This window comes from Musa acuminata, chromosome BXJ3-10 (genome assembly GCF_036884655.1).
Source record: "Musa acuminata AAA Group cultivar baxijiao chromosome BXJ3-10, Cavendish_Baxijiao_AAA, whole genome shotgun sequence".
NCBI lineage: Eukaryota > Viridiplantae > Streptophyta > Magnoliopsida > Zingiberales > Musaceae > Musa > Musa acuminata.
In genome coordinates, this window is record NC_088358.1 from 25,627,980 (window position 1) to 25,641,877 (window position 13,898).

At 42.3% G+C, this 13,898-nt stretch overlaps 4 protein-coding genes across 6 annotated transcripts; 3 read left to right on the forward strand and 1 right to left on the reverse strand.

Moving 5' to 3' along the window:
• Positions 1 to 1,297: 1,297 nt before the first annotated feature.
• Positions 1,298 to 3,425, reverse strand: LOC104000886 (uncharacterized). Of its 3 annotated transcripts, none has more exons than XM_018818949.2 (4): positions 3,070 to 3,425; positions 2,850 to 2,939; positions 1,777 to 1,914; positions 1,298 to 1,686 (listed from the first exon to the last, which is right to left on the reverse strand). In XM_018818949.2, exons 1-4 carry the CDS (start codon positions 3,286 to 3,288, stop codon positions 1,645 to 1,647), a joined length of 489 nt encoding a protein of 162 aa, XP_018674494.2. In that variant the 5' UTR covers positions 3,289 to 3,425; the 3' UTR covers positions 1,298 to 1,644. The 3 variants fall into 3 exon arrangements, with proteins under 3 accessions (XP_018674494.2, XP_009421310.2, XP_018674495.2); XM_009423035.3 differs by having other exon boundaries at positions 2,850 to 2,942; XM_018818950.2 differs by having other exon boundaries at positions 1,768 to 1,914; positions 2,850 to 2,942.
• Positions 3,426 to 3,899: 474 nt separating this feature from the next.
• LOC104000885 (protein GRAVITROPIC IN THE LIGHT 1) lies at positions 3,900 to 5,970 on the forward strand. The gene is made up of 3 exons (XM_009423033.3): positions 3,900 to 4,113; positions 4,282 to 4,930; positions 5,011 to 5,970. Exons 2-3 carry the CDS (start codon positions 4,291 to 4,293, stop codon positions 5,805 to 5,807), a joined length of 1,437 nt encoding a protein of 478 aa, XP_009421308.2. The 5' UTR covers positions 3,900 to 4,113; positions 4,282 to 4,290; the 3' UTR covers positions 5,808 to 5,970.
• A 939-nt stretch (positions 5,971 to 6,909) lies between these two features.
• Positions 6,910 to 11,356, forward strand: LOC104000884 (LIM domain-containing protein WLIM2b). The gene is made up of 5 exons (XM_009423031.3): positions 6,910 to 7,245; positions 8,351 to 8,450; positions 8,536 to 8,567; positions 8,709 to 8,798; positions 10,846 to 11,356. Exons 1-5 carry the CDS (start codon positions 7,105 to 7,107, stop codon positions 11,053 to 11,055), a joined length of 573 nt encoding a protein of 190 aa, XP_009421306.1. The 5' UTR covers positions 6,910 to 7,104; the 3' UTR covers positions 11,056 to 11,356.
• A 784-nt stretch (positions 11,357 to 12,140) lies between these two features.
• Positions 12,141 to 13,714, forward strand: LOC135650486 (proliferating cell nuclear antigen). The gene is made up of 4 exons (XM_065169870.1): positions 12,141 to 12,546; positions 12,752 to 12,904; positions 12,991 to 13,088; positions 13,317 to 13,714. The coding sequence occupies exons 1-4, from the start codon at positions 12,228 to 12,230 to the stop codon at positions 13,536 to 13,538; spliced, it is 792 nt and encodes a 263-aa protein (XP_065025942.1). The 5' UTR covers positions 12,141 to 12,227; the 3' UTR covers positions 13,539 to 13,714.
• Positions 13,715 to 13,898: the final 184 nt, after the last annotated feature.

Genomic DNA, 13,898 nt, shown 5'->3' on the forward strand with positions numbered 1-13,898 from the left:
TATATATATATATATATATATATATATATATATATATATATATATATATATATATATATATATATGATAAATTAGCATGATATAAAGATCGAAAAGAATGAGGTGAGAAATAGTTTTTCGTGTTTGTTTACATGATTTAATATTTTAAGGTCACATAGATAACTAAAAAAACGTTATTTTATTGACCCAGAAGATATCAGCCTCTATAAAGTATCCGAGTATTATCTCTTAGATATTTATAAAATACTTAATATATGATATTAATATATTATCTTATGAGTAATTGTAAAATATTCAAATGCTCGGATCGATATAGATCTTAACATATCCGAAGTATAATATTAACTATTTTCTCTCATTCGGATGTTAGTAAAAATTAATGATGTAAATATTTAACCCATAATATTTGTTACATTTATAGGGTTATATATTCTGTAATTATATTTACCTTGAAGATGTCATATTCCAAACCCTTTAAAACTATTAGAGTATCTATGAACATTCGTAAAAATACTGTTCATACGATGTTTTCATGAATGATTCGAAAAAGCTATAGGGAATGGAAAAAAAAAATAAAAGAGGAAGATAAAAATAAAAATTAGAAATTTTGTGAATACTAAATCATTATTTTTATTATTTTTAAAAATATATAATAAAAATAGATTTTAAATAGCAACCTTCTAGTCTTAATGAAACTTGGGATGCTGAAATGAATATAACCATGAGGTAAAAAGTAAAGTATCAACGATAAAGAAGATACTAGAAATACAGAAGTCAAAAACCAATGTGGTCTAATTCTATTGGCTTGTTCTATTGCTAACCTCGAATCCTGATATGGAATCATGGCTTGAGCATTTATTGTAAAACTTGTGTTGATGCTCAAATCAATACAAGCGCGAGATAGGAGGATAGTATCCAAATGACACAGAAGGTCAGAGAGATGTTTATAGAGTAAAAAGAAGATAAAAAAAAATACAAGACACTCCTATTAATCACCCGTGAATCTTGACCACAACTTACACCTCGAAAGACTCCAACCATGCATTCAGTAAATATTTGGCATTATTTGAAATGGGGGTAAAGAACTGCCAAATGGGAGGCTCAACAAACAATTGTATCAGCAGCCCACAAGAAAAAGATTTCGTCGACCACATCCTTCATTTGATATACACACAGTTATGCTTGGCATTTCAATCAGAGAAGCTCTATATACTCGTGAGACTAATGCTAAGAACAAACCATCTGAAGCACAAAAGCCTCATAGTTAGGCATAAGTGGAAATGGTTAACTCAGCGAATGAAATAAGTAGATCTGGACTTGGATGTCAAGGGAAAGAACATACCAAGACTCGAATGGTAAAGCTGAGTCCAGTAGAAATTCAAATCTCTACCAAAATCACTGCATCTAATCCATTCAAGTATACTTGACCCCCTTAAATGTTCCTTGTTTCCTTTGACAATACAATTGTTCATTTGATGCTCCAATTAAACACGCTACAGGAAGAGAATGCGATAAGTATGCTGATAAGTTCACATGACACCAGTAGAATCACCTTAACAAACCAACAATAGGACACCACTTGTACGCAAGTGCTTATGTATGCAATAGCATGCCAACTGCTGGAGAATGTCATGTACATCCAAGCTAATTCTCACTCCTCTTAGGCTTGTTTGAATTTGGGATAACCTGGAATGAAACGATCAGATACATGCGTTATATAGAAGATATAAGGATGTAGCCATCAATCTATTAGAGAAGAGTCTTCACTTGTCATACTATATCAGCAGATGGAATCCATTCGTTTGTAGCTGGATTCCCCTTGCAAGATGCCTGGTAGCTAGATGCATCAGATACTGGTCCTAGGACAAAGCTACTTCTGCCGGACTTTTCCACCTTGATGAAACCAGTTCCTGTCTAGAGAGCCAATTCATAGAAACAAAACACGAAAGGGGTAACTTTCGAGGTATTTAGCTAACAAACAAGATATTAGGAGAAAAACAATGCTTAAGTACACAGATAAATGGACAATGCAATTGTGGTTGTTTAGTTTCAAGATAAAACTAGGATTTTAAATGAGTTACATAAGGCAATTACAACATTGGAGGAAGATGGTCTATTCATATTAGAAAATAGAAACAATATTTTCTGCAGGGACACGGATGGCGGTCAGCTTCCAACTCTGTGAAAGAGAAGGGTAAGGGGAAATTATCCATGTTAATAATGAAATTAAGGTTGACGGAAACATCCTGCGACTACATGTCTCTGACAGCGGCAGCCACCTCAACCAAGATGATACGACTACTAAGTTACGATAACCAAAACATCTGTGTTGAATTTAATTGAATACGTAAATATAAGAGAACAATTCAAAAGGTGATCAAGATGGTCCACGACATATTGCACGTTTGATGCATATAAATTGGTAATTTAAGAGCATCAATGAGATCAAAATGCCTATTTTGGCAATTTGCAGTACAACACTATAAAAAGGAACAAACAAAAACACATGCAGTACAATTTGGATTATGGTAGAATATTTACTGAAGTACAACATAATGTTTGCCCTCCTGGTCAAAGAAAAAGAGTAGATCCATAGCTCACAAGATTTTTCCAAAGATTTCCATCAAATCATATGGCCAATTGAATTTATGCAGTAGTCAAGGATTCAAGAAGATATCTAAAGATCTACATCAACAGGAGTAAACACAATATAATGTTTGCCCTTTTGGTCAAAAGAAAAAAAAAAAAGATCATTTAACTCACAAGACGTTCATAAGATTTCCATCAAATCATATGACCAAATAGAGCTGTGCAGCAATTGCAGATTAGAGGACATCTAAAGATGGTACCGTGTGATGCTGCTTGTCGATGCAGCGGAGATCCTTGTAATACTCCGTCTCGACGTATTCTTCTGCCACTTCATGGCCATCGCAAGCTAGCTTCTGCCAAGAATCCCAAGGACCAACAGCGATCGTTGAACAGAGTATACAGAATCGAGGTAACAGATTAAAAAAAACAGCATCCGAATCAAAAGAGAGGGCAATTAATGAAATCGGAGTGACAAGAAACCTGGCGACAGGCCTCGAGATGCCGGAGCTTGTCAAGCTCGGGGACGGAGTCAGGATCGGCCGACTGGAGGGCGTCCGAGTAGACAGAGGAGTACTCGCTCCGGGAGGGTTTGGTGTGGCGCTTGGGGGCGATCCCCTCGAAGTACTCCCTCGTAGCCGCCTCCACCCTCGCCGCCTCTTCCGGCGGCAGATGAGCGTCGCTGCGATCCGGCCTCGACATCGCTCTCTCTCTCTCTCTCTCTCGCCCTTGTCCGGGGTCGATCGTTGTCGATGGAGACTTCTGGAATACGATGGGTTTGATACGAAGAACACATTTGCTCCATCGAGTATAGCCAACTCCGACCAAAGGTTGGATCTACGTCATCCATGATTATGTCGGTGTCATGCGTGATATATGCTTCTATGTCATGTATGGTCTGCGCTATTGGCTTACATGTATACACATAGAAACGACATACATCATAAAATTTACCATCGGATTGAGCCATGGTGGATCGCGCTCCCATACGAATTAAGTAGTAGATCTTAATAGGACAACTGCAGCATGGGGCATCGAGCCAATTAATGTTAATGGCCACCTCAGCAGTTTCCGAGAAGGAGGATGCACGAATCACGAGAGAAATCGTCCATGAACAGCCCCATTGCTCCTTTCTTGGCCACAACGAGACGAACGCACCACCGTCAGATTCCTTCTACGATGGACGGGCAGAACATGTGACGCTCTGCCCACTGTCTCATTAATACTGTTACAGTAGCCGTTCCCTGTTTCTTATGCTACCGAGTCAAGGTTCATAGTGACTAAAGAGCCACAGGTTGCAACGTTACAGCAAACGGTAACCAGTTATTGCGGGTAATGGATCTAAGCCGTCAGATCGGATGATGGACCGGACGGGACGACAATGAGTGGTACACTGGTACTTCAGACAAGATCTCGTGAGCTCTGATGAGAAATCATCGCTGCTGCTTCCATACCACTTGAACGCATCTTTTTTAGATGCACGAGGACAGGCAGCTTTAATCCATCCATCGCACCCTTTTCGTCCAGGTAGAGAGGGCTTTACTCCCCCTTGATGATGCATCTGCTGTCATCTCTTTACCTGTGATTCCAAACGCAGCGTTCTTTTCTATTGGGTCGATATGTAGTGGCAGTAGTCAAGTCATTGGGGCTTGTCGTGGACTCTTAGCTCTGTGATTGTCGCTATTATTGCTGCAGGAAGAAGACATGGCGAACAAAGTGACAACCATCTCCGATCTGCTTCAACGAGTCGCCTCCTCCTGTCTCACACATCGTCTTCCCGGAGGCCACGCGCTCGAAGAAGGCGACTGCGATGAGGGCGAAATTGATCGGGCTGAGGAAGCAAAGGCACAACCCAACGAAGAAGAGGAGGAGGAGGGTCTTAGGATCTGGGAAGAGGACGGTCAAAGGGCATCCACTGTCCCTGGATTTTCCCACAAGGTCAAGATCAGGGAGATGGAGGGGTTCATGTACGAGGTGTTCGATGCGGTCTCCGCGGTGAAGCGGGCGTACGTGGGTCTTCAGGAGGCGCACAACCCGTGGGACCCGGAGAAGTTGCGGGTGGCCGACGCGGCGGTGGTGGCTGAGCTCCGGAAGCTGGGGAGGCTGAGGGATCGGTTCCGGCGGGGGTGCGTCAGCCCCTCCGCCGCTGGGCCGACGGCGGTGCCGCTGAGGGATGCGGTGGCGCCGTACGAGGCGACGATCGAAGATCTCAAGAGACAGCTGAGGGCGAAGGAAGTGGAGGCGGAGAGCATCAAGGAGAAACTGCGGAGCGCCACGCTCGGCAGCTCGGGAAGGAGAGGGCGGCTCTATTCCAGCAAGAGGTTCGGATGCGTCGCTGTCCCCGGTAAGTAGAAGTAGTCTACCTTCCTCTGTTTCTTCCAGCTACCAAGATTTCTTGAAATGGCATTTCGGTCGGTCGAATAGGTGCGCCGGGCACGGCCACGCCGGAGCTGTTCGAGGCGTACATGGAGAGAGTGAAGTTTGCGTCCAAGTCCTTCACCGGCCACCTCCTCTCCCTCATGCGCTCCGCCCGCTGGGACATCGTCGCCGCCGTCAGGACCATCATCGATGCAGGCGGCGGCGACGACGCCGAAGACCGTCCTCTGGCCATCCCCGACCTGGAGCCCCGCGACGCCAAGTACGCCCTGGAGTCGTACGTGAACCGCATGTTGTTCCAAGGGTTTGAGAACGAGACATTCTACCTAGAGGGGTCGCTGAGCTCGCTGATCAACCCGGCGGAGTTCCGGCGCGACCGCTTCACCCAGTTCCGGGACATGCGGGGGATGGAACCGGAGCAGCTGCTGGGCATTCTCCCCAGGTGCCCCTTCGGGCGATTCGCGGCCAGCAAGTACCTGGCTGTCGTGCACGCGAAGTTGGAGGAGTCGCTGTTCGGCGCCGGGTCGGAGCAGCGGCGGCAAGTGCTGGAGGGGGCGCATCCGCGGACGGGGTTCTACAGTGAGTTCCTCCGGCTGGCCAAGGCGGTGTGGCTGCTCCACCTGCTGGCCTTCGCGCTGGACCCGGCGCCGTCCCACTTCGAGGCGAGCAGGGGGGCGGACTTCCATCCTCGCTACATGGAGAGCGTCGTCCGGTTTGCGGGAGGGCGCGTGCCGCCCGGCTTGGTTGTTGGGTTTCCGGTCGGGCCGGGCTTTAAGCTTGGTGACGGATCGGTGATCCGCGCCAGGGTCTACCTCGTCCGCGGGACCCTCCCTCGGCCTCAGTGATGCGGAATTAATTAACCACGGTGTAATTCGTGGGGTGGGGAAATCTGAGTTGCTATTTCCGTCGATTACATTTGTAACATGTTGATCTAATTAGTTTAAACCGAGCACATCCTACTCCGAATAACTAAGCTTCTGAGTGCTTTCTTTTGAGCGTTTTGGTCAACGTTCTGCTTCCTCTTTTCCTTTCTTACCCATCGAATGCATCGCTTTTCAAATATATTATTGGATATTATAAATTTTGAAACTATAATCATAAAATAATAAAAATATTCCTCCGATATATTATATTTTATAAAGACGTGCGTGTTTAGCGAAAGAGACTTGACGTCGACAACGATTCTATATATGAAGTCAAACAAAGATTCCGCTTACACCACAATTTGTCATCGGCTCGTGGTGAGAGTAAATCGTACATTACCAAAATTGTGCGTCGATTACACCACAAGAATACTTCAATTTCAAAGATTTTATCTGACACGAGAGAAGCAGTGAATTAAGAATTGACATAAATCAACATCATCATACTTTGTATATTTACAAGATATATTCTTATCACATCTCATAAATATAATTCATAGAGGACAAGATCACAATATTACTTTTACACGAGGCAGTTGCTGATAGGTTCATTCGTGTGTTCCGGTGGAGCCCAATACGGTGTCTCCAGTTGCCACATGGGTAGGTCATGTTCATCGATCATTAACAGCCGGGGGGTCAAAGCATCATCTCCAGCTCGTCGGCTCGCTGTCTCCGCGTCCTCATCGTCTGCAAGTGCGTTCTTATTAGATTCCAACGTTAGCGTCACCTACTATTTTCTGCACCTACACCACCAATGAGTCCGTCCTCTGACGTGCAGTTCATGAAACAAAGGGTACGAAGTCGGAGTACGTATAGCAGGGTAGGTTTACCCTTTACACGTATATAAAGTAAGCGGAGTTGGAGCGCCGCGAACCAAAAAGCTGGCTAAAGCGCGAATGAGTTGGTGGACTTGTCGGACCCAAGGACCCCGTGGGCTACGTGTCGCGGCGCTGGGGGTCCGTCTAAGTCAATTCGACGACTCGGCCAAATAGAGGATCCCATGGCCCCATGGGCGATCGAGTTTTCATCTCTATTCACGTTGGTCATCATCGCCACCATCGCTTCCGCACTTTCCATCTCGTGCCCTCTTTGGATTTATCCTCTGCGGCCGCGGCAACCAGCAGCGGCATCCCGATTCGTTTCTTGCCGACTTGGGTCCGGAATCGATCGGTCGGCTTAGAAGGAGGGAAGGGACTGAAGGGACAAGGAAAGAGACGAGATGGCGTTCAACTTCACGGGCACGCAGCAGAAATGCAAGGCCTGCGACAAGACGGTCTACCTGATGGATCAGTTGACCGCCGATGGCGTCGTCTTCCACAAGTCCTGCTTTAAGTGCAACCACTGCAAAGGAACCCTCACGGTATCCTTTCTTACCCATTTCCTTTTCTTTTCCGGGATTTTTTTTTCTGGTGAATATTTCCATAATATACATGATCTATCTCCAATAATGGTTGGCATCGATATTAAGGAGTTTGATCGTGCGGGCCTCGTACGATTTGTTCCGACAATGGAAAGATCGGCACTGGCCGTCATTGATCGATCTCCCAGATTTGCTATTCGTGGGAGGTCTTCTAAAAGGCTTAGCTGAATTCACTACGATGGCCGAGAACTCCATGCTGCTGTTGCTGCTGCGGCTGCCTTTTGTTCATATCATGCCAAGATAGCAAATTTACCTCCATATTTTTAGCTGATTACCATCATAATACGTCCCAGATCGCCAAGTCCATTTTAAATATCTTTCTGCAAATTATTGGTTTTTAATCCTGAATCTGTCTTTAGGATAGCACTCTTGGTATGGTTGATTATTTTTAGTCAATTTGCTTCGGAGATACAAGAGCCACATAGGACTCATTTGAGGTACAGCCAATAATCTGGAAAGGTTTTTTGACCGAACATAGTGGCAAGATTATTGTTAAAGGATTACCTGGAGCTTTGGTTGAATTATCTATGATTCAACAGAAGACAAAGACCATATATTGTGATGACCATCAAAGAGTTTGGAAATGCAGAATTGGTGATTATTAAGATCATGGAACTTCTTGCCTTTTCGGCTTTTCCTTGGGTTTTCTCATTGATTCATGCGGATAAGAGAAAGGGTCATCCACACAATGGATTAATAGAATAAATGCAGTATGATGTTGACCATCATATTTCATAGTTACAAATAGAACACATATTATGCATACCAACTTCCTAACCAAACTCTGAGATGTAAGTTCATTTTTGTTTCAAGTGGATACTACATGTAGAAGTGCCTTTGGTTCGTAACCATATTCAGTAAGAGAAATCAACCTTTCAATCCTGAATCAAAGAACTGGGCAGGCATAACAACCTAGGGCCAAGCGTTCTAATTCAGAAATAAATTTTCTGAAGTACTTGGAATTTTACCCTAAATACTCTTTCGACATGAATTTGGAGCAGAGACAAATTGTTTATGTTTCTAATTTATTGTTCTTTCTTGTCAGCTAAGTACATATTCTTCAATGGAAGGTGTTTTGTATTGTAAGCCTCATTTTGAACAGCTCTTCAAAGAATCTGGCAACTTCAACAAGAATTTTCAGTCACGTGAGGGTTCAACAAAGCCACTTTGAGATAGTTGTGTAATTTTCTCATAATGCTTTAACTTATGAACATATTTCCTGTTTTGCAGCTGCAAAATCAGCTGAAAAAGCCCCAGAATTGGTAAGTTCAGTGTTTCCACCACCACTTTCTGCCCTGTTTGTCTCCAAGTCACTTATCCTTAATTTCTTATTGTAAAAACATTTTCAAATTAACCAAAATTGTGGTTTGCTATTTAATATGGCTAACATATCTTGACTTCAGACTAGGTCTACCAGCAAAGCTGCCAGTATGTTTTCAGGAACACAAGAAAAATGTGCCACTTGCACGAAAACAGCATATCCTCTTGAAAAGGTTTGACCACGTTGATAGTTTCTAGTTATTCCTCTAGTCTTATGTTAGTCATATGGTTAGGTATTCTACATGATTTCAATCTAATGAAGTTTAGTTTACTCTGAATCTAATACGAACAGGACTCATCAAACAGTTTTGCTATTAAAAGCATGTCACTCTGCTGTAAGTGCATAATCTAATTTTAAGTTGTTCCATTTAGTAGCTCTAGTTATATATCCATACAAAGCAAGCCCAAAAATGTGGACGCCATATGTATGATAATTATAAAATCATATGGTCATCTTTTCTTGTATACTGTGTGGTGACCTTCAAACTATCTTACCTGCTTTACGAATTTCTGAAACCAAGCATTATGGTGGAGGTTACTGACTAGACTCAATGTAGGTGTCAATTGGCATCATCTTTTCATGTCTAGGCCCATATCTCTTAACTGTCTTTATTTCTTGAGCAATACTTCACCTGTTATTTAGATATCAGTTCTTGTTTCTTTTCACTTCCTAATTCGATACTGAAGAACTTGTAGGATTGAGTTCTGAAAATAGGTAAACCTGATGTCATGTTTCTGGATGAGTTGGTCTGTTTCTAAAAATTACTGGCAATTGTCATTGATTGTTCTAAAATGTATTTGTTCACATTTTGACTGGTTGTATGCATTAGCAAAAGCCTGAGAAAATATTATATCATCTTAATAACAAAAGTCCTAAAATTCTCTCCACCACAAGGTTAGACATGGGAAACCTAGCCTTGTTGCTATGTGGTGATTTATCTTGAAAAATAAAATTCTTTTCACCATCCTCTAGTTGTTTTAGAGGACACTTGGTGTATTTTTAAGTTATTCCAACTAACTTGACTAAGGGCCTTTCTGAAGAATACAGTTACTTGCATTAGACATGCTGTTGAAACTTTTAATGTATGAGACAGTGTTCCTGTCAGCTTTCAGTGAGTAATTGTCATTTTTCATTTTGTTGTTATCTCCGTCATCGTTTCTGTTATTTGCTGCAAAACTTGTGTTCTTTATTAAGATTGAATCCGACAGAAGAAACTAAACCAGTAAAACTTGGCATATTTTTTGTTAATACTAGATTCAATTGAGTCTGCCAATTGGATGATTTTTGGGCCAGCTTAGTGATGGATGCCGCATTAATCCAAATCTTTCTAATGCTAAAAACTAGGAACAGGGGCTACATACCATGAAAGTTTCTGTTTTGTAAAATGAAGCAGATGTGTATCTACTGACCCAATTATTCATGTGCTCTGCTTGCTTAGTTTTTAACATAGAACAAGCATAATCTGGCTCCCTTTTACTGTTTCCACATTGTTTTGTCTCCATATTTCTAGCTCTGATTCTATACATTGCAAGACATGGGACCATATTTCAACTAGGTACCAGTACCTTTTTCTCTAATTTTAATATATTTCTGTCTCATGAAGTTTTTAGCTGATCCTAGCAACAGTTGAGTTGTTTTAAGGGCTGTTCTGTAGGTACAGATGTGGATGTATAAACAATTTGATCCAATATCTGCAATAAATGAATGGACCACATGTATGTTTTATGGTCATAATAAATTTTTTGGTCCTGGAAGTGATTTCTGGTGACTTTACAATTTATGTTGTTGCTTTTTTCATATTTTTAGGAATTTTCATTTATGAAAGGTCTAATGTTGTCAACTCAATTGATTAGACATTTATGCCACATTAGCTAAAAGAATTCTCTTCTTCTACTAAGGCCATGAACAACTGATTTGAGTCTAATTTAGTTGGTAAAAGAGTTCCTTGAGCAAGATTATCCCCTGCTCCATGTTTAAAATCTCCAAATTACCCCACCCGGAATGATGTCATGAAGAAAAAGTAAAATGCGATAACACATCCAACTATTATGTCCTGAAGTAAAATTTTCTAGGGAAGGACAACACATCCAACTTTCTTCAAGTATGCATCATAGTTGTTCCTTTCTTACGATCAGTATTTTGTTGCAACAATGAACTTCTCTTTCAAACAGATACACTTCATATTCTGCTTTGGCTGATACCGATGTTATTATTGTCAGGTGACTGTTGAAGGACAGGCATATCACAAGTCCTGTTTCAAATGTTCTCATGGAGGCTGCTCGATTACCCCTTCAAACTATGCAGCTCTTGAAGGGATCCTCTATTGCAAGCACCATTTCTCCCAGCTTTTTAAGGAAAAGGGAAGTTACAACCATCTAATCAAGTCTGCTTCGATTAAGCGTGCAGCAGCAACCGCCCCAGATCTCTAGTTCTGTTGAATCTTGCAGCTATTTACCATCTCAGTGGCAAATAATTCTGTATTCTATGCTTCCGCCTTTGCCGCTTGATCTGCTAAGACATTTGCAATCTTGTTTCTCCTTGTTGATTTACCTTGCATTCATCATGTGGAATCTGTGGCAGAACTTATCCAAGAGAAACTGGTCTTCTAAATTGTTCTTGTTGTCAGGTTCATCCATCTTTCAAATCTGCATATTTTAAGGTTTTCTGTAGTTGAATTTTGTCGGCCACTAATTTCTTACTGTGGATTATCAAATCAAGTCATTTGAGCAAGTTGTGCATGCTTTTGTGCTTGTCATGCCATGCTGTCCATCGTGATATTTCCATCTATTTACCTTTTCGTGCAATGAAATTGTGTTTCGATGTCTCTCATCAGACAGGCATTTTAAGTTTCCTGCGTCCCTAAAAATAACCTGCGTTTCCACCTTCGTGTGATAGTCTCCAGTTGTACTCTAAATTGGAGTCCTTCAATTCCAACATCTAAATCTATATCATAACGTGGGAGGATCCTCAAGCCTTCCGCTTTCAACCAGTAGAGCTGCAGTACTGTTTCTGAGATGAATAAGAATAAACCAATTGAACCATTAATAGGGTGTTTGGCTTGAGGAAAGGGGCTGATTCGGGTAAATGACCACTCCTTTCGTTAAATAGGATGGATACCAAGTTTCTTTTTTCTAATTTTGGAATCCTCATAAATGTTGTTGATGTAATTAATGTTGTTTCAGGAATAGATATCGCCCGTTCGTTTTAGTTAATTCCGAGATCTCTTATTGGTTAAAGATTACTCCTTTTTCTATATCAGGAAAAAAAATCTGTAGTTAAATTGGTGGTAGATATAGAGATGCTTTTGTCAATCTACTCAAACTTGGTTTGGTTTGAGGATAATTTTGGTAATTGACGTCGTTCCCTGTAGGTTTCAATTTGTTAGAGGGCATTTCTGTCAGTTCGCCATCTGCCGGAATTTTTCCGGAGAAAAGACCGCCAACCAAGTGCAAATGGAGGGAAAGCGGCTGCTTTTCCCGCCAAAATTGCCCTATTTCCTCTTCCTCCCGTCCCCGGCCTCTCCCCATCACTCGCAACCCTCTCCACCCGGAAACGGAACCCCTCTATCCTCGGCCAGCGACATCGCCTGAAGAAGGAGAAGATGTTGGAGTTGCGGTTGGTTCAAGGCAGCCTCCTGAAGAAGGTGCTGGAATCAATCAGGGAGTTGGTCACCGATGCCAACTTCGATTGCTCCGCCACCGGTTTCTCCCTCCAGGCCATGGACTCCAGCCACGTCGCCCTCGTCGCTCTCCTCCTCCGATCCGAGGGCTTCGAACACTACCGCTGCGATCGCAACCTCTCCATGGGCATGAACCTGAACAACGTGTCCAAGATGCTCCGCTGCGCCGGCAACGACGACATCATCACCGTCAAGGCCGATGACGGCAGCGACACCGTCACTTTCATGTTTGAAAGCCCCAGTACGACGATCGACCCCTATCTCACCCTAATCATCTCTCCAAAGTCCGACATGTGCATATCTTGATCTCTCTGCTTAGACTTTGCCAGTTTTTTCGTAATAGGATCCTTAACTCGCATGATGCTCACAAGAACCGCTCATGTTCTTGTTGTCTGGATCTATTACCTTCTGTGTTCTCTAAACTCATTTCTCCCGATTTTGTGTAGATCAAGACAAGATCGCCGATTTCGAGATGAAGCTAATGGACATCGACAGCGAGCATCTTGGCATTCCGGACGCAGAGTACCAAGCTATTGTTCGGATGCCGTCTTCAGAATTTGCAAGGATATGCAAGGATCTGAGCAGCATTGGGGACACTGGTGTTGTAGCTATCTTAGTTAAACTCTCTTTCGTGTCTTTGTTGTGTTGCTCACGTAGTTTATTTACTGTGGTCTGGAACTGGCAGTGATCATTTCAGTGACCAAGGAAGGTGTGAAGTTTTCGACCGCAGGAGACATTGGAACTGCAAACATCGTTTGCAGGCAGAACAAGACTGTGGACAAGGTACCTTGTTCTTGCTTCGTCCCAGGAAGCCATTGATCTATTGGATGTAGTCTATGTTCTTAAACAGGCCACAGACTAACATCAATTTTTAGTCATTTGCATTCATTTTAATCTTGAATGTACCCAAAAATGAGAAAAAAAGATGAATTGTTTGGAATGAGTTTACCTACTATGAATGTAAATGTATATGCTTGTACGAATGTTAACCATTTCAATTTTATGGTACAGCCTGAGGAAGCCACCATCATAGAGATGCAAGAGCCCGTTTCATTAACCTTTGCTCTGAGGTACTTGAACTCCTTCACCAAGGCAACGCCGCTCTCTGAGACTGTGGCCATAAGTCTCTCGTCCGATCTGCCTGTGGTGGTCGAGTACAAGATTGCAGAGATGGGATACATTAGGTTTTACCTGGCACCCAAGATCGAGGAGGATGATGACATGAAGCCATGAGCTAACCCCCACTTTTTTGTTATGATCATGATGTGTTTCATGTCTGCAGACCAAAGATTATTTGGTCTATTTCTTGTTACTGTAAGCAGTCTATGAATGCTCAGAAGCAGATGGACAAGTTGATTGCTGTTTCTTTATATCTGTAGTTTTTTATTGAAGAAAGATTGAGGATCCAAGCAACCTGTCTTGCCTGTGCTACAGAGAAATTTCTAGTGAAGTGAGCCAGTAATGCATATATAAGTTTAGTCTAAAGAACATTAAAATCTCATGTTTTCTAAGTTTACCATTCTATATCAAAACATTCACGTAATGTAGAGATCATGTAACGCAACTTGTGATAATTCACATTTTGTGATTGTT

Excerpts from the sequence above, each read along its gene's own strand:
- LOC135650486 (XM_065169870.1), top strand. The coding sequence starts at position 12,228 with ATGTTGGAGTTGCGGTTGGTTCAAGGCAGCCTCCTGAAGAAGGTGCTG. Across the intron at positions 12,547-12,751 it reads TTTCATGTTTGAAAGCCCCA|ATCAAGACAAGATCGCCGAT; the intron begins GTACGACGATCG and ends GATTTTGTGTAG. Across the intron at positions 13,089-13,316 it reads AGAACAAGACTGTGGACAAG|CCTGAGGAAGCCACCATCAT; the intron begins GTACCTTGTTCT and ends TTTATGGTACAG.
- LOC104000885 (XM_009423033.3), top strand. The coding sequence starts at position 4,291 with ATGGCGAACAAAGTGACAACCATCTCCGATCTGCTTCAACGAGTCGCC. Across the intron at positions 4,931-5,010 it reads CGGATGCGTCGCTGTCCCCG|GTGCGCCGGGCACGGCCACG; the intron begins GTAAGTAGAAGT and ends TCGGTCGAATAG.
- LOC104000886 (XM_009423035.3), bottom strand. The coding sequence starts at position 3,288 with ATGTCGAGGCCGGATCGCAGCGACGCTCATCTGCCGCCGGAAGAGGCG. Across the intron at positions 2,943-3,069 it reads ATCTCGAGGCCTGTCGCCAG|AAGCTAGCTTGCGATGGCCA; the intron begins GTTTCTTGTCAC and ends GATTCTTGGCAG. Across the intron at positions 1,915-2,849 it reads TCGACAAGCAGCATCACACG|ACAGGAACTGGTTTCATCAA; the intron begins GTACCATCTTTA and ends TTGGCTCTCTAG.
- LOC104000884 (XM_009423031.3), top strand. The coding sequence starts at position 7,105 with ATGGCGTTCAACTTCACGGGCACGCAGCAGAAATGCAAGGCCTGCGAC. Across the intron at positions 8,451-8,535 it reads CAACAAGAATTTTCAGTCAC|CTGCAAAATCAGCTGAAAAA; the intron begins GTGAGGGTTCAA and ends CCTGTTTTGCAG. Across the intron at positions 8,799-10,845 it reads CAGCATATCCTCTTGAAAAG|GTGACTGTTGAAGGACAGGC; the intron begins GTTTGACCACGT and ends TATTATTGTCAG.